Below are 25870 nucleotides of genomic sequence, written 5' to 3' on the forward strand. Positions count from 1 at the left end.
CCGGAAAGGGAGCGAGTCAGACATCTAGTGGAGCTCTTAGAGGGTGGAGCTGCTGAAGCCTATAGAGCTAAGGACCCTCAGTGGAACTGCGATAATGAGAATATTAAAGACACCATCTTGGAACATTATGCTGTAACTCCAGACACTTACAGAGCGCAGTTCTGCTACTTAGCATGTGAGGGGGAAGTGTCTTTCAAGATATATGCCCACAGGCTCAAACAAGTGTGTCACCGCTGGCTGGAGGGAGAGGGGGCCTTAACTTGGGAGGCCTTCCTCCAGGTCATCCTAAAAGAACAGTTCTACACCAAATGCCCCGCTGAGATCCGGGAATGGGTGCGTGAGAGGAGACCAGCGACAGTGACCCTAGCTAGTTTTAGAGCTCGTGCTGAAAAAAGGCAGTTAGGGGAAAACAGGGAAAAAATTATTAGAGAAAATGGGCTTCTATATCGGGTTACCAATCCTGACTCCCTAGATAAACCCTGGACATGTAGCAAACAGCTGATTGTTCCTCAGAAATACAGGGTTTCTTTATTGCACCTTGCTCATGACATTCCTACTGCTGGCCATCAAGGGAAAACCCGCACTGAGAGACGATTGACTCAAATTTTCTATTGGCCTGGGATTTCTCAATCTGTGGCGCATTTGTCGAACCTGCGACATCTGTCAGCATAGAGGGCGACCAGGAGATCACCCAAAGGCACCCTTGCAACCGCTCCCTATAAGAGAAGAACCCTTTCAAAGAGTAGCTGTCGGTACCATTGGACCCCTAGCTAAACCTAGTAAATCTGGAAAGCAGTATATCCTCACTGTTGTGGATTATGCCACCCGATATCCAGAAGCTATCCAGTATTTCTGCAGCCAAGGTGGCCGAGGCCTTGGTTACTATTTTCACCAGAGTAGGATTCCCAAGGGAGATCCTGTCAGACCAAGGCTCACAATTCATGTCGGAGCTGGTACAGTGTCTCTGGCGCACTTGTGGAGTACGAGCTATCCGAACGACACCTTATCATCCTCAAACAAATGGACTCTGTGAAAGATTCAATGGCACTTTGAAGAATATGCTAAGAGCCTTCACTGGCAGGGATTCAGACTGGGAGAAGTACCTACCCCATCTCCTGTTCGCCTATCGGGAAGTCTCCCAGGAGTCCACAGGGTTTTCCCCCTTTGAGCTTCTCTATGGAAGAAAGGTCAGAGGACCCTTAAACCTGCTAAAGGAATATTGGGAGGGGCAAATTTAAGATACAGGAACCCCTGTTGTTCCATATGTCCGAAAGCTTCAGGAGACTCTGGCCCAACTTGCTAGTTTTTCTCGGGATCATGTACAGATGGCTCAAACCAGACAGAAGACTTGGTACGACCGCAAAGCAGATTGGAGTTCGCAGATGGACAACAAGTCTTAATGATTGTTCCCCATCAGCAAACTAAACTGCAGACAACATGGGAGGGTCCATTCCGGGTTCTCAGAAAACTTAATGACACCAATTACCTCCTTGCTTTAGATCAGGGGTCCCCACCTCCAGTCCTCAAGGCCCACCAACATGTCATGTTTTCAGGATTTCCTTAGTCTTGCCCAGGTAATAATTGCATCACCTGTGCAATGCAAAGGAAATCCTGAAAACATGACATGTTGGTGGGCCTTGAGGACTGGAGTTGGGGACCCCTGCTTTAGATGACCAGGATTTAAGACAAAAATCTGTCCATGTGAATACGATTAAGGAGTACCATGATCGGTGTCACTACCAGTGATAGCAAGCTGTCGGATTGCTTCAGAGGACAGTCAGGAGGAAGAGGATTCATTACCTGATCTTGTGGCAGCAGCCAGGGCCCCATCCACTGTGGAACATGTTCCTCTGAAAGATCACCTGGATTTCTTACAGAGAAACCAAATGCTGGGAGTGCTCCATCAAAGAAAGGCTGCTTTCTCATCTGGACCAGGTCGAAGCATAGTAACCCAACATCATGTAGACACTCCAGGCATACGTCCCATACAGCAGGCCCCTTTCCGAGTACCAGAATCGGTTAGAAACACCATGCAGCACGAACTGGAGGAGATGTTACAGCTCGGTGTAATTCAAGGCCTCCCATAGCTCTTTCAGAGAATGGTGGACCAGATCCTCCGGGGATGTGATGGCTTTGCTTGTGCCTACTTAGATGATATTGCTTTCTTCAGCCAGACGTGGGAGGAACATTTGAATCAAGTAGCAGTTGTTCTTGATCGGATTCTTGCCTAACCATTCGACCAGATAAATGCCTAGTGGGGATGGGTGAAGTCCAGTACCTAGGGCATAGAGTAGGAGGGGGAAAGCTCCGTCCTGAACCTGCCAAAATCCAGGCTATTAGAGAGTGGCCTATACCCCAAACCAAGAAACAAGTTATGGCTTTCTAGGGAACTGCTAGTTATTACCGAAAATTTGTTTCCCATTTCAGCACGATGGCCAAGCCTCCTACAGATCTCACCAAGAAAGCGATGCCCCGGGTGGTGACCTGGACTCCAGCCTGTGATGAGGCTTTTAATCTGCTGAAGGACGCTCTGATCGGTGACCCTGTTCTGGCTGCTCCAGACTACAAGAGGAGATTTATTGTGCAGACTGATGCCTCTTCGTATGGACTGGGAGCTGTACTCAGCCAGGTGAATGCTGCTGGGGAGGAGCACCCCATTGCCTACCTCAGCAGGAAACTGCTGGACCGGGAAGTGGCCTATGCAACCATTGAAAAGGAATGTCTGGCTGTAGTGTGGGCCCTCAGGAAACTAAAGCCATATCTGTATGGGCGAGAATTCACTGTTGTTACTGATCACAATCACCTCACCTGGCTGAACAGAGTCTCCGGGGACAATGGATGTTTACTACGATGGAGCCTGGCTCTGCAATCTTATAACTTTACAGTACAATATAGAAGGCAGCCAACACCAAAATGCAGATGGGTTATCCAGGCAGGAGGATCCATGAGTCAGGTCAGCTATGATTACGTGTACTTGACAAGCGACCTATAGAGGTCACTAGTGCGTACACAAATTGAGGGGGGAAGGGGTTGTAACAGCGTGTCCCTCCCCCGACCTGTGTCCCTGGACTGCCATATAATCAGGCATGAGTCAACAACCAGTAGGGGGAGCCCTCCCCCAAGGAAGGGTGGATCCCAGGACACTGAACAATAGACTCATGTGTTGGCTGATTCAGTTGTGAGGTGACTTGGGAAGGGCTGGGATCTTATGCGGAGGCGAGATCCTGGTGCCAGAGTGTGGAGGGTAAAAAGCTGCCACGTTGGACTGTGTTGTGTCCCTCATCTGCTGGAGCCATTGAATTCACTAAGGGACTACTTCTATTTCTCTGGCGTTGGATTGCCGGGTGGCACCCACGGATCTGCTCCCTTTGTGTGGATTCATTGTGGACTACTTACGGACGCTGCAGAACTACTTTCATTTGTGCTATCCCAGTTCCCTGTTCCAATAAATCTTGTTGGATTGTCTATCGGCCTGATGTCTCTTTCTGCTCTGTCGCAAACCCCGTCACAGAGACAATGTGCAGATGGCTGACGGTCTGACCACTGATTCCTCCACCGGCCTCAGTAATTGGGGCTCTGTATAGTCTGGTGTGAGTGGAGCGGTGGTAAATCGTGCACTCCTACTCTATATTTTTAATATCAGTGCTGAGGAGCAGCCAAGGGCAGCACGTGTGATCTCCAGTCATCCATAGAGTGTGAATGGAGTGGACATGCACTTGATCCGCCACCTCTCCATACATATGGGCCCCTGGATACCCTGGTTCTCTGCATTGATTGAGGTCCTGACAGTGTGACCCCCAAAGATCGGGTAGTTATCCCCTATTCCATGGATAGGGGGAGCTTCCAAACTTGGTGCAACCTCTTTAACTGCATCGTGTTCACCTCCTAGCAGCAGCTGTTGTAACCCGATGTCTCTGTGTCCCACAATGAAAGTGATGAGAAAATGTTTTATTACCATAAAATCCATTTCTTCCTTTCTATTTAAGGCGTATTTCCTGTGCAGTCTACATATGTGGATGATGTAGTATATTTTTTATAATCACTATTAAGTGAATGATTATGGTAATATCGGGTATTCACCTTCTTGCTGTGAATTCAGTCTGACCTCCTTGTTCTTTTATGTCTCACACAGCGCTCCGCCCTGACACGCTTGAGATGACCTGAGTCCATGTCCTCGGGGTCTTCCCTCAGCCCCTGAGTCGCTGCCCGTCCCCTCTGTGAGTATAGCGCCCACTAGAGGCTTTATGTACGTGGTCAGAGCTGGTTATAGTCCTGACCTGTGATGGTGCAGGTAAGTGCTGCTCCATGCCTGGGGACAGATCTGTGCTGCCAATCTGAGCATTGTCCATTACTTATACTGATACATTGTAACAAACCTTGAGCCGTGTTAGCAGAAATAAGTCAGGATAAGTATCCAATAATTGTTAATAAGTAGAAATAAAGAGAATATAAAACACAAGTGAAAGTTGCAGCTCCCTCCACTATTAACCCCTTCAAGTCGCGGCCCTTTTTCATTTTTGCGTTTTCGTTTTTCACTTCCCTCCTTCCCTGAGCCATAACTTTTTTATTTTTCCGTCAATATGGTCATGTGAGGGCTTATTTTTTGCGGGACAAGTTGTACTTTTGAACGACACCATTGGTTTTACCATGTCTTTTACTAGAAAACGGGAAAAAAATTCCAAGTGTGGTGAAATTGCAAAAAAAGTGCAATCCCACACTTGCTTTTTGTTTGGCTTTTTTGCTAGGTACACTAAATGCTAAAACTTACCTGCCATTATGATTCTCCAGGTCATTACCAGTTCATAGACACCTAACATGACTAGGTTATTTTTTATCTAAATGGTGAAAAAAAATTCCAAACTTTGCTAAAAAAAAAAAAGTGCCATTTTCCGATACCCGTAGCGTCTCCATTTTTCGTGATCTGGGGTCGGGTGAGGGCTTATTTTTTGCGTGCCGAGCTGATGTTTTTAATGATACCATTTTTGCGCAGATACGTTCTTTTGATCGCCCGTTATTGCATTTTAATGCAATGTCGCGGCGACCAAAAAAACGTAATTCTGGCGTTTCGGATTTTTTTCTCGCTACGCCGTTTAGCGATCAGGTTAATGCTTTTTTTTAATTGATAGATCGGGCGATTCTGAACACGGCGATACCAAATATGTGTATGTTTGATTTTTTTTTTATTGTTTTATTTAGGATGGGGCGAAAGGGGGGTGATTTAAACTTTTATATTTTTTACATTTTTTTCATATTTTTAAAAACATTTTTTTTTTTACTTGTGCCATGCTTCAATAGCCTCCATGGGAGGCTAGAAGCTGGCATAGCCTGATCGGCTCTGCTACATAGCAGCGATCGTCAGATCGCTGCTATGTAGCTGAAATGCAGGTGTGCTGTGAGTTCCGACCACAGGGGGGCGCTCACAGCAGGCCTGCATCAGTAACCATAGAGGTCTCAAGGACCTCTATGGTTACCTTCCTGATGCATCGCCGACCCCCGATCATGTGACGGGGGTCGGCGATGACGTCATTTTCGGCCGCCCGGCCGGATGCGGTAGTTAAATGCCGCTGTCTGTGTTTGACAGCGGCATTTAACAGGTTAATAGCGGCGGGTGAATAGCGATTTCACCCGCCGCTATTGCGCGCACATGTCAGCTGTACAAAACAGCTGACATGTCGCGACTTTGATGTGGGCTCACCGCCGGAGCCCACATCAAAGGGGGATTCACGGCATGCGCAGTACTAGTACGGCGCATGTCATGAAGGGGTTAAAGGGAATCCGTCACCCTCTTGGACGTACCGAAGCTATTACTATGGACATACAGGTACTAGAATACCTAAAATAGTCGTACCTGTATCCTTATCTTAGGTCTGTCCAAGGGGGTGACTGATTCACTTTAAACAGTATTTGGGATACAGGGGGTGCTCACTGAAAATGGAATTTGGTGCTCTGAAGGAAAAAATCCAAGGAGACTGAAACAAGAACCTTCAGCACTCAATAAGAACAATTTCTTGTTCATTGTTCAAATGAAAGAAAAAGAAGTGAATCATCCACCATATACTGTTGAGGGAGGATCTAAAGTGATCCTTCACGGTTGACTCAGTGATTTCCAGATTAATCTACAGGGCGTTGCCGGCAACTGAAAATGACCAGACGGAGACTCGTGCCTCTGTGTGGGGGATCGAGCAGATCTCTGGGCCCCTGTTTATTGTCTGACTTTTCATAGTCATATAAATTATACTTCAACCAATCAGCATAAGAACACGTTCACAGTTCTTAACCTATGAGAATACAGGAAAAACTTAACCCATGAGGATACAGGAAAAATGGAAACTAAAGATATGGTCATGTCTTTTTGGCATAGAAAAACATATTAACAGATGCCTCAGTCTTGTATAGCGATACCCCCACGAGTCTCTTATTTGGCTCACTCGAGTTAGAATACTCAAGGTCTTTATACCAATTATGAACCATAGACTAGCTGAATAACAAAATGTTATCTTCGTGAGAAACAGGACAGAATTATTTCATAGCAGCTGTAACCTTCTACCTAAGTAAATAACAGAATTTATCTTTAACCAACAACAAAATGGAGTCAAAGCACAAAATGGAGAATCTTTCATAATTTGTTCCTTCACATTCCCCCCTAGATAAATTTTGTTAACTAATGTCCAGCATCAGAGGTACTATCCCAAGCTATAAGCTCGAGGGGTACTGGTCTTCACATGACTGGTGCCATGTTACCAGCCATGACTGTTGCGGCGTACCCGTCCCCCCAGCATACTAGAATTTATGAATAACAATTATTGATAACAGTAGTTGGGATCTTTTGAAGATGGCCATGCGCTTGGCTTCAACATCTTCATCAGGTAACTTTGTAAAATCGGTGTAGAGAAAAGCAGGCGTGGCAACGCTTTTGGTTTCATCATTAGTTGTCTTAGTGCAGAATTTCCTAATACATACAGAAATACACCAAAAAACAAGTTTTAGTATTATATACATGACAAGGATAAAGGCAGCGATATGTAACAAACTTTGTAAGATTCCAGCTATCCAGCCGCAAATCCCTCAAACCAATTGGCTGGATTAAGAAAGGAGAAGGTGTCTGCCCACCAACTGTCCTTATTACAATCATTGTCTTTATCATATTAATCTCTGAGTCTTTGAATATCTTCTAACTTATGTGAATACTGGCAGCCATCTTAAATACAGTTAAATTTGCATTAGCAAACATAAGGGGAAAAACTTATTGTTTCACAGCATAAGAATATATAAAAGTACAAAAGAGTATAAAGATACAGTGGGGCAAAAAAGTATTTAGTCAGTCAGCAATAGTGCAAGTTCCACCACTTAAAAAGATGAGGCGTCTGTAATTTACATCATAGGTAGACCTCAACTATGGGAGACAAACTGAGAAAAAAAATCCAGAAAATCACATTGTCTGTTTTTTTAACATTTTATTTGCATATTATGGTGGAAAATAAGTATTTGGTCAGAAACAAACAATCAAGTTTTCTGGCTCTCACAGACCTGTAACTTCTTCTTTAAGAGTCTCCTCTGTCCTCCACTCATTACCTGTAGTAATGGCACCTGTTTAAACTTGTTATCAGTATAAAAAGACACCTGTGCACACCCTCAAACAGTCTGACTCCAAACTCCACTATGGTGAAGACCAAAGAGCTGTCAAAGGACACCAGAAACAAAATTGTAGCCCTGCACCAGGCTGGGAAGACTGAATCTGCAATAGCCAACCAGCTTGGAGTGAAGAAATCAACAGTGGGAGCAATAATTAGAAAATGGAAGACATACAAGACCACTGATAATCTCCCTCGATCTGGGGCTCCACACAAAATCCCACCCCGTGGGGTCAGAATGATCACAAGAACGGTGAGCAAAAATCCCAGAACCACGCGGGGGGACCTAGTGAATGAACTGCAGAGAGCTGGGACCAATGTAACAAGGCCTACCATAAGTAACACACTACGCCACCATGGACTCAGATCCTGCAGTGCCAGACGTGTCCCACTGCTTAAGCCAGTACATGTCCGGGCCCGTCTGAAGTTTGCTAGAGAGCATTTGGATGATCCAGAGGAGTTTTAAGAGAATGTCCTATGGTCTGATGAAACCAAACTGGAACTGTTTGGTAGAAACACAACTTGTCGTGTTTGGAGGAAAAAGAATACTGAGTTGCATCCATCAAACACCATACCTACTGTAAAGCATGGTGGTGGAAAGATCATGCTTTGGGGCTGTTTCTCTGCAAAGGGGCCAGGACGACTGATCCGGGTACATGAAAGAATGAATGGGGCCATGTATCGTGAGATTTTGAGTGCAAACCTCCTTCCATCAGCTAGGGCATTGAAGATGAAACGTGGCTGGGTCTTTCAACATGACAATGATCCAAAGCACACCGCCAGGGCAACGAAGGAGTGGCTTCGTAAGAAGCATTTCAAGGTCCTGGAGTCGCCTAGCCAGTCTCCAGATCTCAACCCTATAGAAAACCTTTGGCGGTAGTTGAAAGTCCGTGTTGCCAAGCGAAAAGCCAAAAACATCACTGCTCTAGAGGAGATCTGCATGGAGGAATGGGCCAACATACCAACAACAGTGTGTGGCAACCTTGTGAAGACTTACAGAAAACGTTTGACCTCTGTCATTGCCAACAAAGGATATATTACAAAGTATTGAGATGAAATTTTGTTTCTGACCAAATACTTATTTTCCACCATAATATGCAAATAAAATGTTAAAAAAACAGACAATGTGATTTTCTGGATTTTTTTTTCTCAGTTTGTCTCCCATAGTTGAGGTCTACCTATGATGTAAATTACAGACGCCTCTCATCTTTTTAACTGGTGGAACTTGCACTATTGCTGACTGACTAAATACTTTTTTGCCCCACTGTATATATTTTCAACTTGACAATACTAAAGCAAAACCGGGACCCAGGTGTACACAGATAGGCTTCTCACAGGTTTTCTCCGGTCTAGAGAACGTCTGTGCCGATAACCCGTCCCCGAATGATGAGCTGATCGCTTTGCTGCCAGGTGGTCCCACATTTTATTTGCTGGAGGTTTAAGGCATTTATGTGCAAACAGTTTATATCATGGAGCCTCTGAGCCAGTTACGTCTCTCATATGCCTGATAGACCTTAGAAATACTCTGGTTTAGGGAAAGAGGGGAAAAAAAGAGACAAGTGCGGCGCTTCCTCTGAGCGTAATACGTTTTTACCAACAAGTTAAAAACATTTCTTTTATTAGTAGTTATGCTCAGCTTCTATCGGTAAGAAATGCACGTTGAGATTCTCAAGGAATCAATTTTTTAGGCAACTCTTCTATGTATGTTGTATAATCCAATAAGGTGTGCAGCTCACTTTGGAGAACTATGTGTTGATCCTGCTTCAGATCCACATAGGTGGCGATTTCAAAGGGAAAAAAAACTCCAAGTAAATGTGGCGCTAAGCACCTACGGATTTTTTTGAATGCATCCACTTCAAGTGACAAATGTTAATAAAAACTCATTTATTTTCTCAAAATAAAAAAATAAAATATATTTGTAAAATATTTTTAAAAAACAGTACACCGCGTTTCGGCTGCTATTTTTACAGTGCAGCCTTCATCAGGTAGCAAAAAAAAAACAAAAAGAACAAATAAGCATTATAATTATATGCATTCAAAAAATCCGTAGGTGCTTAGCGCCACATTTACTTGGAGTTTTTTTTCCCTTTGAAATATGCCTGATAGATGCAGAACCCACCACTTGGACCCTCAGCAATTTCCAGAGGGTCCCCAACTGCAGTCCCACCTACGGAGAGACAATGTGAATGTGGAGGTGACCGTGCATGGCTTGCTTTGGGAATTGGCTGAGCAAGAATTTTTTGTTTGTGTCACTTCCATGTGTGGCCTCTTCTTGGACCCTCGATCAGGAAATAGGTGCTTGCCTCAGAGGTGGGATCCGCACCTATCAGATAGATCTCGTATATCCTGTTATATGCCATAGAGGTCTTCACTGGCGATCCTACAACTGATCCCTCTGTTCACTGCTCTATAACGGCACAGGTCCAGAGTCACTGATTGTTGTTGTGTTTACTTACAGCGAAGGTGTGTGCTTGTCTGTCTTAGAATTGAGAATGAAGCGACGCGCGGAGCGAGAGCTCCAGATCAGCACTCAAAGCCGACAGAAAAAACGTATTGAAGAGCTGGGCCTCAACCTGAGCTCGACCTCTGATGATGACACTCAGTTCAGCAATCATGGCACCCAAGGTAAGTCCGAGACTGTGAGGGATGTGACGGGGGTGGTATCCCGGTAGCCTCTCACCTGACTGATTACACTTGTCACGCAGCCAGAGTAGATGCAATGGAAACTCTATAGCAGGGGTCAGGAACCTTTTTGGCTAAGAGAGCCGTAAACGCCACATATTTTGAAATATAATTCCGCGAGAGCCGTACAATATGTTTAAAGGGCCATTGACAGATCAATCGCTCCAATGTTCACTTAGTACAGCAAGGAATGCTCCTCCCTGCTGTATAAAGCCACAACTGGACTGAAACAATGGTAATTAGCAGTAAAAAATTAAATAAATAACTTGCATTGTGAGCTTGCGATGCATGACATCAGTCCAGCAGTCTGGCTTCTTCTTTTTCCTGCGCATGACTGGAAGCTGGCATTCTTCCCACCTGATGTTGAGAGAATGCCAGCTTTGAGGCATTCGCAGAAGAAAGAAGCTGGAATGTTGGACATGTCACACAACGCATTGTCAGTTATGTCAATTGTCTATTTTATTATTTTACAGCGAATTATTGTTTAGGTCCAGCGGTGGCTTAGTGCAGCAGTGAGGAACACTCCTTTGTGTACTAAGTGACCGCTGGAGCAATTGTATCTGTCAGTGGCCCTTTTAAAAGTGTTGGTCTTACAGAAAATGAACAAAAAAGAGAGGCTCAGACCCATAGGGAACTAAAGCATTTACTACTTAAAGTGGTACATACAAGCAGGCACACCCAGCGTAATAAATAATTGAACTTTATTAAATAGTCTCACTGTACATAAAGTGCACACATTGACTTGTATTTAATTTTAAAGAACAACAAATCTCCGAACTCTTTTTTTTATAACATAATAACGTTTTAATGCTGTTGCTAACCAACGATGAATAGAATACTTCCTACCATTAATGTGACTTCTGGTGCTGCATGGATTTGCTGATGGCTTTGTAATCTGGTTCATACGTGGTGAGGTTTAGCTTCATGCAGGCGTTGAGACTTCCATCCGTTAAACGTGAACGTATGTTAGTCTTGATGTGCTTTAGATGTGAGAAAGACTGCTCGCATGCATAGGTAGAGCCAAACATTGTCAGTACAGCAATACCCACACGCTGCAGTGTTTGGTATGTGACAGGAAGTGCATTCCAAGTTTTGACAATCAGCTGGTCTGCATGTTGGAGTTGTTTCATTTCTCTCCACTTGTGTTTGCTTGCCAACTCTGCTTGCTGTCGTGCAAGTTTTTCCAAATCTTCATTAAGTGATTTAAACTTATTCACCCACATGTCTGAAGCCTTCAGGTCAGCAGCTTGTAGCTCAAAATCTCTGATGGAGACACCAGGGATATAACTCAGGTCAGTGCTGTCCAGTGCACACTCATGTGGATGAGTGATGAACTTAAAAAGACGAGTGTGCTCACGAAATTCTCCAAAGCGCGCTTTGAATGATTGCAGGAGATTGGATGTAAAGCCTGCTAGCTGCTGAATATCAAGATGTTGTGCAGGGTCATTTGCTGTGCATGCATCTTTAAACTCTCCCAGTTTTTCAAAGTGTATTAAACGACCTGTTTCAATGTCTGCGATAAACAGTTCCAGCTTATTTTCAAATGCAAACACAGCTTGTTGAAGCGATAAAACTGTATTACCATCGCCTTGCATTTTCACATTGAGCTGGTTCAGATGTTCAGTCATATCTACAAGATAGAAGAACTTCAGGAGCCACTCAGTGTTGGACAACTCAGGATGGTCAACGTTTTTCATTTCAAGAAAAGTTCGTATTTCACTCAGACAAGCTGCGAAACGGCTGAGCACCTTCCCTCTTGACAGCCAGCGCATGTTGCTGTGCAGAAGCAGACCAGGATAATTATTCCCAACTTCATCCAGGAGTGTTTTAAACTGGCGATCATTTAAAGCACGGGCAACAATAAAGTTGACTACCTGAATGACAAGTGACATCACCTCACCAAGCTGCTCACCAAACATCTGAGCACAAAGTGCCTCCTGATGTAGGATGCAGTGAAAACTAAGGATAGGTCTTTTTTCATGTTCACGAAGAAGCGCTACAAATCCTTTGTTTTTTCCTACCATGCTTGGAGCACCATCAGTACACACTGAAATAAGTTTATGCATTGGTAGATTTTTTTCTTTAGTGAACTCAGTGAATGACTTGAACAAATCATCCCCTCTTGTTGTCCCTTTCAGAGGCAAAACAGCAAGACTTTCCTCATGTAACGTGTCACCGACAGCATACCTTGCAATGATGCTGAACTGAGATATATGGCTTACGTCAGTTGATTCATCCAAAGCAAGAGAAAAGAACAGAGCTGTATTTATGTCCTTCACTTGGGATGCCTCAATCTGATTTGCCATCATGATGGCACGGTCATGAACTGTTCTTGCTGACAGAGGCATGTCTTTTATCCGTTTGATAATCTTGGCTTTATCCGGAAAATCATCAAAAAGTTCATTGGCAACATCAAGCATAAATGTTTTGGCATACTCCCCATCTGTGAATGGTTTTCCGTTTCTGACAATTGCCAAAGCACCAACAAAGCTAGCCGAATTTAAGTCACCTTGTTGGGTCCAAACTCGAAGTTGCTGCTGACTAGCTTGCACTTTGCACAGCAGCTCTTGACAGGCTTTCTTCCTGCTGTCCCCTGCAGGATATTTCGATGCAAATGAAGCATGGCGTGTGTCAAAGTGGCGCTTTATATTTGACCGCTTCATGGATGCAATTTTATCATTGCATATAAGACAAACTGGTGAACCTGCTCTCTCCACAAAGGCAAATTCGTCTGTCCACTCCTGCTGAAAAGTACGATACTCCTCATCCTTCTTTCTTTTAGCCATCTTCTTCAATAAAGGGCAGTACTGTGGGGTGAAAAGAAGGCTCTGAGTCATTATTTCTTTAATTTGTGGATTTGTCTGCAAGCAGGGCCAACTCCAGGTTTCTTTTGGTCCTTGTGCTATAGAACTTTAGTAGACCTCTAGAAGAGCTGTCTTCTTTTCGTCACGGGTTAGTCGGGTGCACAGTGGTCTATACAGCACAGCCCGCACAGTGGTCTATACAGCACAGCGGTATATCCAGCACAGCCCGCACAGTGGTCTATACAGCACAGCCCGCACAGTGGTCTATCCAGCACAGCCCGCACAGTGGTCTATACAGCACAGCCGGATGGATAGACCACTGTGCGGGCTGTGCGGTATATACATACCACTGTGCGGGCTGTAAAATAAAGAGGAGAAATCACGCTGCAGCCGATCACAGCTATGGGCCCCAGGGGCCCGAGCTCCTGCTGCACTGTGCCCCCGTACCTGTCCCTGGTGGTCGATGTAGTAGAAGTACTCCTTGGTTTAGGGGTCGGGGTTCTGGCCCTGGACATAATGAAGGCTCCTGCGGGGGCCCCTGAGGGCCGGGGACAGGCGGCAGAGTCGGAGCCGCAGTGCGTGACAGGACATGGCTAGGACGGCCGCGGGTCACTATGGAAACAGGTGCTGCCGCTTCCGGGCACCGCCGGAAACATGGGAACTGAAGAAAGCATCCGCACGCGATGCTTGTGTAGTGGGCATGTCAGGGGCGTGGCGGCGGATACAGAGAGCCACCCCCTGCTATGGATGGGAGGAGCCGCTCTGCAGCGTCACTGAGCCTGCGCACTGCTGCTTATCTATAGATAGAAGTAAGTGACGGAAGTGTGCGGGAGCAGGAGGCGGACATAGTGCGGTGACCAGGGGCGTCTGACTTGCCGGCCCCGGGCCCCCTGTCTGCGAGCCAGATACGGCCATCAAAAGAGCCATATCTGGCTCGCGAGCCATAGGTTCCCGACCCCTGCTCTATAGTATAGTATAGTGTAGTATAGCTGCCACCAATTACAGACCACCCGTGGAGGACCCGGAATGGCAGAAACCAGGACCACCGGGGTCGCACCAGTTATCACTACTCCAGTTTCCGGCTGTAAATGAGATTTTTTGTCTTTTTGATAGAAGTGTTTCATTCTTTGTAACAGCGATTGTTGTGGAGGATCATTGAGGAGATTTCTGCTAGTGAGAATTAAAGGTGTAAATTGATAATAATGTCGTCCCGGGGCTCTAGAGTGTGACAACCTCACGGGGAGCTGCAGTGGGTTCTGACAGTCCGATGTTGGTGTCACCTCCACTTCACTTGTCACTGAAGATTCTTCCCATAAATACTCATTTTTCTCTTCAGAGTCTTCCACGAGTGCCTCCGACAGCGACACTGATGAGAAGAGACCAGTTTTTGGAACTGGGGATAAAGAGAGTGCGTCAGATCCCCTGACGGAGGGAACGTCTTCTCGTTACGCCATGTTTAACAGCGTCTCGCAGAAGCTCATGGTAACTGTCAATTTGCAGAAATGTTTCTTGGAAAAGGATCTGCTCAGGGTCTGTTTCTTGAGATACCGTGCCAGTGTGTAATGTAAGGATCCTTTCACACAGTGTTTTCTTCTTCGCTTCATTGGGGGGACACGGGTAACCATGGGTGTATGCTTCTGTCGCTAGGAGGCTGACACTATTCAAATAAAGAAGAAATAACTCATCCCCGGCAGTATACACCCCCCGACAGGCACCAGGCAACCCAGTTTTTGCTTAGTGTCTGTAGGAGGCGGACCTCGATCTAACACCAGATCCGCATTTGTTTTTTCTTTCAGGATAACACTACGGCCATTCACTACGCCTGCGCCCGCTGTAAGAAAAAGTGGGCTTCAGGTCAGCCATCTCCTTTCTGCCCGTCCTGCGTTCCTTCCATTATGTCCGTCCCTTTGGAAGCTCCTAGGTCTCGGGATGAGTGCACCCCCCTCCCCCGGAGTGGTCTGTTGCTATGTCTCAATCAGTGTCCGACCTGACTAAGGTTTCTCAGTCCCTGGTCCAGGCACTTGAACGTATCCCGCTTCTCTCTAATACCACCAGTGCCATGAACACCTCACACGGCGATTCGCTCGCACCTGTCCAAGACCCTCACAGAGGCAGACTTGAGAAAAGAGACAGAAAAAGGACCCTATCTAGATCCGCTTCCAGTTCCCCGGACCACACCGGGATACCCCTATCTGCCCGTTCCCCCTCCTCGCAGGCGGACGTCGGGTCTGACCTATCCTCTCAGTCTGAATCTGACTCGGATGCAGATCAGAATTCCGGAACACAGGATATGACCAATAGCCTTATTTCGGCTATAATTCAGACGCTTGAACTTAAGGAGGATGAGGCAAGCTCTCAGGACGTCTCCATTACGTTTAAACGTCCCTCTAGAGTTTTTCCTAATCACAAGGAGTTCGACAACACTACATCTACACACTGGGAAAACCCTGGTAAGCGTTTCCCTGGCAGGAAACGGCTAGACGTTTTATACCCTTGTCACTCCGACCTTGTCAGCAAATGGTCCGAGTCTCCTAAGGTCGACCCGCCCGTCTCCAGGCTATCCTCTCAGATGGTTCTGTCTATTCCGGACGCGGCTTCTCTTAAGGACCCCATGGACAGACAAATCGAGGCAGTAGCCAAATCGGCGTTTGAGGCTTCTGGAGCCTCCTTCTGTCCTAGTTTCGCCTCTTCATGGGTAGCGAAAGCTGTGTCAGCCTGGGCCAAAACCCTGCGCAGAGGCATTTTGGCCTCTGCTACTGCTGAGGAACTGTCTGATTTAGCGGATCAGATTTCTCTTGGGGGTAAATATCTCATGAATGCCTCCCTTGATGCAGCGGCCTGCTCGGCTAGGGCTAACAGTAATATTGTGGCCATTCGCCGGGTTCTTTGGCTCAAAGCGTGGAACGCAGATCCTGCTTCTAAAAAATCCCTCACTGGTCTGCCCTTCCAGGGTTCTAGACTCTTCGGCACGCAGTTGGATCAAATGATCTCGGACGCTACGGGTGGTAAGAGTACCTCCTTACCCCAGTCCATGCCTAAACGTTCCTTCAACAGGAGGGGCCCCCAGTCCTTTCGGTCCTTTACCACCTCAGGAAACCCCAATCAGGACCGCTCTTCCTCACAAGGAGACTGGAGGAAGCCTTCTTTCAGGCATCCCCCGCGCTGGAGAGCTAAGAGCCACCCCCTCAAAACCATCTGGACCTCGTGGCCACAGGTTTTCTAATGAATGACGGGTCGCCCCCACCTGGAAATCTTTCCAGGGTGGGAGGCCGGCTTCTTCGGTTCTCATAAGTTTGGTTTTCGGTAGTCGACGACGCCTGGGTCAGGGAGATCGTCACTTCAGGCTACAAGATAGAATTTTCTTCGCCCCCAGGAAGACGTTTCCTGCTTTCTCGTCCTCCCAAACAGCCCTCCCATCTCCCAGGGCTTCTCCAGGCCGTCGATTCGCTCCTCACCTCAGGAGTCGTAGTTCCGGTTCCTTATCGCGATCGGTTTTCGGGTTTTTACTCGAACCTGTTCATGGTTCCAAAGAAGGACGGCTCTCTCCATCCAATTTTGGATCTCAAGCGGTTAAACCGCCATCTCCGGATTCGGCACTTCAGAATGGAATCACTACGCTCGGTGGTCGCGTCCATGGAACCAGGAGAGTTTCTGTGTTCCGTGGACATTCGGGATGCGTACCTACACGTTGTGATTTGCGTACAGCATCAGAGGTTTCTCCGGTTCGCGATCTAAGAACATCATTACCAGTTCACGGCTCTTCCTTTCGGTCTGGCGTCTGCTCCCAGGGTCCTTACGAAGGTCATGGCAGCGGTCATGGCCATTCTGCGTTCAAAGGGGATTCTGGTAATCCCATACCTCGACGATCTCTTGATCAAGGGTTCATCCCGTCGGGATTGCAGCCAGAGCCTCCAGCTTACGCAGGACACTATTATTCGCCTCGGCTGGATAATCAACTACCAGAAGTCTTCCTTGATTCCAACCCAGCGTCTGGAGCTCCTGGGCATGGAATTCGACACCTCTCAGGCTCAGGTCTTTCTCCCCAAGGAGAAGTTCCTTTCTCTTTGTTGGGGTGTTAGAGCACTAAGGGGCCCGAACCCTCTGTCCCTCCGCCTCGCCATGAGGGTTCTGGGGAAAATGGTCGCTTCTATGGAAGTGGTCCCCTATGCCCAGTTCCACTCTCGTCCCCTCCAGCTGGCCCTTCTGACTGCCTGGGACAGGAACCCACTTTCCCTGGACCGCCCGTTTCGCCTCTCTTCCAAGGTGAAGCAGTCTCTCTTTCTTGGTGGACGCTGTCCACCTCCATTCTGCGCGGGAGGTAATTTCTCCCTCCCCGCTGGCAGGTTATCACCACCGACGCCAGCCTCCAGGGTTGGGGAGCGGTTTTTCTCCACCTCACGGCCCAGGGCCGCTGGACTGCTCAAGAGGCGCGTCTCCCTATCAACCTCTTAGAAATCAGAGCCATCTTCCTAGCCCTCATCCGCTGGGAGTCCCTCCTCTCGGGAAAACCGGTCCGCATTCAGTCGGACAACGCCACAGGGGTGGCTTACATAAACCATCAGGGAGGGACTCGCAGCAGTCATGACGGAAGTTGCAAAAATTATGCGTTGGGCGGAGAGCCACGTTCCCTCTCTATCAGCCGACCACATCCCAGGGGTGGACAATTGGGAAGCCAACTTTCTAAGTCGCCAAGGCATCATGGCGGGCAAGTGGTCTCTCCTCCCCTCAATCTTAAGCCAGATTTGTCAGCGGTGGGGCGTCCCAGACGTCGACTTAATGGCCTCCCGGGCAAACCACAAGGTTCCCCAGTACGTTTCCAGACCTCGGGATCCGATGGCCGTCGGATGCGACACTCTCGTGATCTCGTGGGCCCAGTTCCAGATGCCCTATCTGTTCCCACCCCTCCCCTTGATCCCAAGGGTCGTAAAAAAGATCAAGTCGGAAGGGGTCCCCGTGCTCTTGGTAGCTCCAGATTGGCCTCGCAGGGCCTGGTATGCGGAACTAGTGAACATGCTATCGGACGTTCCATGGAGACTACCAGATCATGCGGATCTTCTTTCGCAGGGGCCCCTCTTCCACCTGAATTCTCGGTCTCTGAATTTAATGGTATGGCCGTTGAGGCCGTGGTCCTGAAGGACGCGGGCTTTTCTCGCAGCGTCATCCAGACTATGATAAGAGTGAGAAAACCGGCTTCCTCGCATATCTACCACAGATGTTGGAAGGCCTTTTTCCGATGGTGCGAGGACAACAGTCTGTTTCCTATGACCTTTTCCCTTCCATCCCTTCTCAGTTTCCTTCAAGCGGGTCTCGATTTGGGACTTTCCCTTAGCACCTTGAAGGGTCAGATTTCCGCTCTGTCCATCCTTTTTCAAAGAGACCTTGTTTCCCTTCCTCAGGTGAGGACCTTTATTCAGGGGGTCGCTCATATAGCTCCCCCTTATCATCCCCCTGTCGAGCCTTGGGATCTCAACCTCGTGTTAGACGCCCTCCAGCGTGCACCTTTTGAACCGATTCAAGACATCTCTCTCTCGCTTCTATCATGGAAGGTGGCCTTCTTGGTCGCCATCACCTCCATTAGGAGAGTGTCGGAGCTGGCGGCATTATCCTGTCGTTCACCCTTTCTAATCCTGCACCAGGATAAGGTGGTTCTTCGGCCGGTTCCTTCCTTTCTACCAAAGGTAGTTTCAGCATTTCACATCAATGAGGACATCGTCCTCCCTTCCTTGTGCCCTTCCCCAGCTCATCCTTTGGAGAAATCTCTTCACAAGCTGGATGTGGTCAGGGCTATCCGGATTTATTTTTCCAGAACTGCTTCCTTTCGTCAGGCCGATCCTCTGTTCATCGTCTCAGAAGGGCGGTGAAAGGGGCTCCCCGCCTCCAAGTCCACAATTGCTCGTGGGATCCGTTCGGCGGTTCTGGAGGCATATCGTGTCCAAGACATGCAGCCTCCTTCGGGGGTGAAGGCTCACTCTACCCGGGCTGTGGGAGCTTCCTGAGCAGTTCGTCACCAAGCTTCGGCCTCTCAGGTTTGCAAGGCCGCAACGTGGTCATCCATTCACACCTTTGTAAAATTCTACAAGGTGCATACTCAGGCTTCTGCGGACGCGAGCCTGGGTAGGAAGATACTGCAGGCGGCGGTTTCTCACCGGCAGACATAACTCCTCTTTTTCTGCAGAATATCCCGCCCTAGGGACTGCTTTTGGACGTCCCATGGTTACCTGTGTCCCCCAATGAAGCGAGAAAGAAAGAGGGATTTTTGGTTCTTACCGTAAAATCTTTCTCGGAGCCTTCATTGGGGGACACAGCACCCTCCCTTGAAGTTGTACCGTGTTGGCCAACGTGCCGTTGTGGGTTGGTACATAGGTTGAGTTTAATATATTACTTGTTCCTACTACTGCTTTTGCACCAACTGAGTTGCCTGGTGCCTGTCGGAGGGTGTATACTGCCGGGGAGGAGCTACTTATTTTTTATATGCATAGTGTCAGCCTCCAAGCGACAGCGGAATACACCCATGGTTACTTGTGTCCCCCAATGAAGGCTCCAAGAAAGAGATTTTATGGTAAGAACCAAAAATCCCTCTTTTAAAAGAAGAAAATTAGAGAATTCACCTGCTGGGATTACTAAAAAACGCAAAAAAGCATTACTGAAGATCTCTATATAAAAGCAGCATTTTTCTTTATTATTTAAGTATTTTATTCGTCAGTGCTTCTGATCGGTGCTGGTGGACGGGGGATTGGGGTCCTGAGACCCCACAGACTGCGGCTGTCAGAGCAGCACAACATTAGGAATCTCAGGACCTGGACTCCCCCCATCTCCTTTAAAGGGCTATTTCCATCTTCATAGGTGGATGTTGTTGGATAATTTGTGAAAAAACAAACCCTTTTACAGTTTATTAAAATTTGCATATGTTCTTCAGTTATTAACATCTGTTTAAAGGTTGTGGCCTTGGAGACCGACCACTGCTGTAATGCAGCAGTTACCAAACGTGCAGTTCTTACAAACTCTTTTTTATTGAGCTTGTAAGTGCTGCTGTGAAGCTCCTTGGTGTCGCTGGAGCACTCTGTTATCTCCTAATCCCGACCAGCTTCATCTAAGTGCTAGACAGCAGTGGTCGGTCTCCTAGGCAACAAGTTGTAAACAGTAGAAAAAAAATGTTAATATCTCAAGAGCGACTGCAAATTTTAACCGTAAATTGCAAAATGGCTTGTATTTACAAGTGCTATAGAACCATACGAGAAAACAGGAATCGCCCTTTAAGTCTGTATATCAGATCAGAAATCATTCTGAATGGTCGGTGCACCTCACATCTCAAAGCATGAAGTCATTGACACTGCTGCAAATAAATCGTCAATGGACACATGAATCATTAAGAATTGTTACGATCAATGAAAGCGTCATAGAAGAATAAAATGCTGTGACTGCCAGAAAGTAAAGAAGGAATTGGGAGAAACTGCTCTCCTCAAGGCCAGAATGGGGCCAGTCCATGAGGGGTCCGTCAGGCCGTGTGATGAGGATTTTCTCCTTTCACCCGACGGTCATTGTGATAAATCTGGGAGACAGAAGGAAGCGTCTGACAATGGTTGGTGTAAGACGCCTGCCTCTTGGCCAAGACAGTGAAAACCAGAGACTTCACAAGCTCCATTAAACAGCATGCCTCCGCATACAGACTGACTGCTAGGAAGACCTGACCGAGGGACGCGTCTATCTACATGGTGTGCGGGTCTGACTCACCGTCATAGTGACCGATACCCCCCGACAACTGATGCCCCCTGACAGCTCTCTGGTCTGGGATGTCACTCTTCTTTCTTTCTTCTATCAGGCAAAGATGGGTTTTCGCGAGGGAGAAGGTTTGGGCAAGTTCGGGCAAGGGCGAAAAGAGATTGTGGAGACCTCGAAGCAGAAGGGCCGCAGGGGTCTTGGACTGATCCTGAAGGGGTTTGAGAAAGAGCTGAACATAGACTGGAGGGACATGCCTGAGGTAAGCAGGGAGGACGCGGAGGGCACACACAAGTGCTGATCCACGGGGAGACCCAACCGGCTCTCTGATGTTCCAGGCCACAGCGTACGAAGAAGTGGACTGGTTCCCCGAATGCAGCACTGAGATCCCTGACGCTGACGAGCTGTCTGACTGGATGACTGTGGGCAAGGTAAGGAGCCGCAACAATCAGCGCGATACGGAACCGGACAGTCGTATTAGAGTGTGCTCATTGTCGATCCGACTGATCGCAGCAAAACCACGAGCGAAGGAAAGAGCTGGTATGGGAACAAGGAGTAAAAAATATGACAGAACCAGGATGTGTGTAACACCTTTAATTTTTAATTATTTTTTTTTTGCGCTCCTGACCGCTTTACACCCCCTCAGCATTCTTACCATGGCAGCCACTGGGTCCTGCGGAAGGCCATGATGGCCGCCATAGGGCTTCACAGGAAACTGTCACTTACACTATATAATGCGGTATTCCAGAAAACAGAACAAACGATTGCATGTTCAAATCTGATAAAGAGACTAAAAATAAAGAAAATGGGAAAAAAAACATTAATTAAAACATATAAAAAATTTCCCTGTTCAAAAATGAATAAAAAAAAAAAACAACCAACCTTTTTTTGTTTTTGTTGCGTCTGTAAAATTCCAATCTCAAAATATAAAATGATTTCAGCTGTTTATTAAACGATAAAAAGAAAAGTAAAAATGAAATGCCGGGATTGCTGTTCTTTGGTCGCTGCGCTTCCTACAAAACATGAAATCTAAAACGATCAACACCTCGTATCCACCCCAAAATGGTATCAATAAAAATGACCGTTCGGTTCACAATAATAAGAAAAATAAAAAGTTTCCAGGTTTCAGAAAGCAATGATAAACCAATTTCTTGTTTTTGTTTTTTTTTATACAAAGTTCACAATTTTTTTTTTTTAGCCAGTAAAGTATACATAAAAACCTGATAAGTTTAGTATCTCCGTAATCATACAGACCTGGAGAATCAGGTTTTCTGGTAATTTGTACTGCACCATGAATATCGTGAAAACAAAACTCGAAGTTATGGCTGTTGTAAGAAAGCAAGGAAAATAGTGAAACTATGAAAAAAAACAACAACCCACCAATAACTGTCCGGTCTTAGGGTTAAACATGGCAGTCGGTGGGAATATGCCACTCGTATTTGCGTCATCTTCCATAATGCGACACCGCAGCAGTACAGACTGCCCTTCAAACTGAGAGTTAGTGGGAAAGCAGCACAATAACGTTACAGGTTGGGGTGCGGGAGCTGGGAGTCTCGCCCATTGCTAGAATGCAGGGCCGTGTCATTTTTATCGACACCTTTAATATTTATTTAAGACATTTCTATGTCTCCAAGATAGATACATTAGATTAAGCCTAAATAATCGGTGTGTTGCATGCACTGCTGCGGAGCGTGGCGGCGGCTGGCACTGACATCACTGCGTTACTTTATATCTCAGTAGCCCCTATATAAAATACCAGGGGGCACAGGATCCCTACTCCGTGGTGTCACTACTTCATCACATGTCCGCTCTCAGCACGTGACTTAGATTAACCCTTGCAGGCGCAACCCATCTCCCCACTCTGTCCAGCATTCAACCTCTGTCCTATGCTGTAATGGGAGCATAAATCACACACCGACCCAGGCCACACACCCGCTCATACACACTGCCACCACTCACCGAATGCATGGGCGATGAGTCCCGGAAATATTAATACTAATATTGTCTACCACTCATAAGGCTCACACACCTTAAGCTATGGATTCTTTTAGAACATTCAGGCTGCGTGCACACGATGCAGAATTAGTGCGGATCCGCAGCTGATTTTTCTGCGCAGAAACGCTGCAGTTCCGTAAAGTGATTTACAGTACAATGTAAATCAATAGAAAAAAAATGCTGTGCTAATGGTGCGGAAAAATCCACATGAAATCCGCTGCAGATCAAAAGAAGTAGCATGCTACTTCTTTTGTGTGGAACTGCAGCGTTTTTGACCCCTTCCATTATAGAAATCCACAGGGGTAAAAAACGCAGAAAGTCCGCATCAATTCCACAACAAAAACACACAAAATCCGCGGCAAATCTGCACCTGCGTTTTCTGCTAGGAGATGCAGATTTTGTGCAGAAAATTCTGCACCCCAATCCGCAAAGTGTGCACATAGCCTCAAGGTTCAACTTGTTAAAGTTTTATACTTTAATAACTAAAGGTTCAGTGCTTACAGTAAGAAAAGTTATAAAAATATGATAATAAAGACATACAACTCATGCAAAACAGTATAAAAATAAACACTAGAAACTTAAAGAAATCATCTAACTGGTTGTTGCTTTCTGCTGCCTGATGGTAGGACGAATGTAGATTGGATCACACCAGCTTGGCCGCCCCCATTATGTGAACACGTTTTTTAGGTATCAGGTCTACTGTCGGGGTCGTCACGACAATACCCTTCCTTCACCAGTCATTCCAAATCAGAATAAGAGCATTGGTACCGGATAAGAATAAATCAGACAAAGGCTGGTTCAAAGTCATTGCATGCTCGTGTGTCTACAAAGTGTAGCAACGTCACAGCAACTGACTTTATTTCCTAATACACAACATTATATGGTCCATTGGGGGAATGTGTGCAGAGGGCGGGGTTTAAGCAATGTATCTAGTATTCAGTCTTTCTGATTGGTCTGACGTCATCTGATGGATCCTCCTTCCTCCACGTCACTTTAAGTTTCCATTTCACCAGAAACGATACTTGGCTTCTGGAATGTGAAAGTTGCTTCTTCAGCAGAATCAGAATTTAGGGCAAAGGTGAATACTGGCAGCCATGTTAAATACAGTTAAATTTGCATTAGCAAGCATAAAGGGGAAAAACTTATTGTTTCACAGCATAAGAATACATAAAAGTACAAAAGAGTATAAAGATATATATTTTCACCTTGACACTACTTTATAGCTTTGGTCTGGAGGTCAGGTTTCTAGACCAGCCCGTCAGGTTAATATCATAATTGCTTGGTTTTTGATTGGACCACGGCCGCGCCCCCAATGAATATATTATTTTCTCTTGAGATCCTTTGGGTAACAGCTCTCACAGAGATAATATCAGGCCGTAATTAACACCTCTCTTCCAAGAACTAGGAGGTGTCAAATGTTACCTTCTCAGCTTCCAGCAGGACCCCCCTGGTGAGATTGGAGACAGAAGTCTACTTGTCTCAGGAAAATACATATTAACACCTGGGTGCGACCTGCAGCTTTTCAAGACAGATGTTACATTATTGCCAGTGACACAATAAATGTATAAATTGTTCACTGCATACACACACACACACACACACACACTCTATATATATATATATATATATATATATATATATATATATATATATATATATATATATATATATACACATACACAGTGGGGCAAAAAAGTATTTAGTCAGTCAGCAATAGTGCAAGTTCCACCACTTAAAAAGATGAGAGGCGTCTGTAATTTACATCATAGGTAGAACTCAACTATGGGAGACAAACTGAGAAAAAAAAATCCAGAAAATCACATTGTCTGTTTTTTTAACAATTTATTTGCATATTATGGTGGAAAATAAGTATTTGGTCAGAAACAAAATTTCATCTCAATACTTTGTAATATATCCTTTGTTGGCAATGACAGAGGTCAAACGTTTTCTGTAAGTCTTCACAAGGTTGCCACACACTGTTGTTGGTATGTTGGCCCATTCCTCCATGCAGATCTCCTCTAGAGCAGGGATGTTTTTGGCTTTTCGCTTGGCAACACGGACTTTCAACTCCCTCCAAAGGTTTTCTATAGGGTTGAGATCTGGAGACTGGCTAGGCCACTCCAGGACCTTGAAATGCTTCTTACGAAGCCACTCCTTCGTTGCCCTGGCGGTGTGCTTTGGATCATTGTCATGTTGAAAGACCCAGCCTTGTTTCATCTTCAATGCCCTTGCTGATAGAAGGAGGTTTGCACTCAAAATCTCACGATACATGGCCCCATTCATTCTTTCATGTACCCGGATCAGTCGTCCTGGCCCCTTTGCAGAGAAACAGCCCCAAAGCATGATGTTTCCACCACCATGCTTTACAGTAGGTATGGTGTTTGATGGATGCAACTCAGTATTCTTTTTCCTCCAAACACGACAAGTTGTGTTTCTACCAAACAGTTCCAGTTTGGTTTCATCAGACCATAGGACATTCTCCCAAAACTCCTCTGGATCATCCAAATGCTCTCTAGCAAACTTCAGACGGGCCCGGACATGTACTGGCTTAAGCAGTGGGACACGTCTGGCACTGCAGGATCTGAGTCCATGGTGGCGTAGTGTGTTACTTATGGTAGGCCTTGTTACATTGGTCCCAGCTCTCTGCAGTTCATTCACTAGGTCCCCCCGCATGGTTCTGGGATTTTTGCTCACCGTTCTTGTGATCATTCTCACCCCACCGGGTGGGATTTTGCGTGGAGCCCCAGATCGAGGGAGATTATCAGTGGTCTTGTATGTCTTCCATTTTCTAATTATTGCTCCCACTGTTGATTTCTTCACTCCAAGCTGGTTGGCTATTGCAGATTCAGTCTTCCCAGCCTGGTGCAGGGCTACAATTTTGTTTCTGGTGTCCTTTGACAGCTCTTTGGTCTTCACCATAGTGGAGTTTGGAGTCAGACTGTTTGAGGGTGTGCACAGGTGTCTTTTTATACTGATAACAAGTTTAAACAGGTGCCATTACTACAGGTAATGAGTGGAGGAAAGAGGAGACTCTTAAAGAAG

At 46.3% G+C, this 25870-nt stretch overlaps 1 protein-coding gene across 6 annotated transcripts in view; it reads left to right on the top strand.

Annotated features, from left to right (window-relative positions):
• Nucleotides 1-25870, top strand: part of CMTR1 (cap methyltransferase 1) — a 67890-nt gene that overhangs the window by 4254 nt on the left and 37766 nt on the right. For 3 of the 6 annotated variants that reach the window (XM_069768288.1, XM_069768290.1, XM_069768291.1), the window contains exons 2-6: nucleotides 4133-4217; nucleotides 10116-10256; nucleotides 14454-14599; nucleotides 20937-21095; nucleotides 21172-21264. In XM_069768288.1, the coding sequence (XP_069624389.1) occupies nucleotides 10124-10256; nucleotides 14454-14599; nucleotides 20937-21095; nucleotides 21172-21264 (531 nt within the window). In that variant the 5' untranslated portion in view covers nucleotides 4133-4217; nucleotides 10116-10123. Of the gene's footprint in view, nucleotides 1-4132; nucleotides 4218-10089; nucleotides 10257-14453; nucleotides 14600-20936; nucleotides 21096-21171; nucleotides 21265-25870 lie in introns of all 6 variants that reach the window. The other 3 variants (XM_069768289.1, XM_069768292.1, XM_069768293.1) reach the window with 1 other exon arrangement.

Source organism: Ranitomeya imitator, chromosome 5 (assembly GCF_032444005.1).
Source record: "Ranitomeya imitator isolate aRanImi1 chromosome 5, aRanImi1.pri, whole genome shotgun sequence".
In the NCBI taxonomy this organism is placed as follows: Eukaryota; Metazoa; Chordata; class Amphibia; order Anura; family Dendrobatidae; genus Ranitomeya; species Ranitomeya imitator.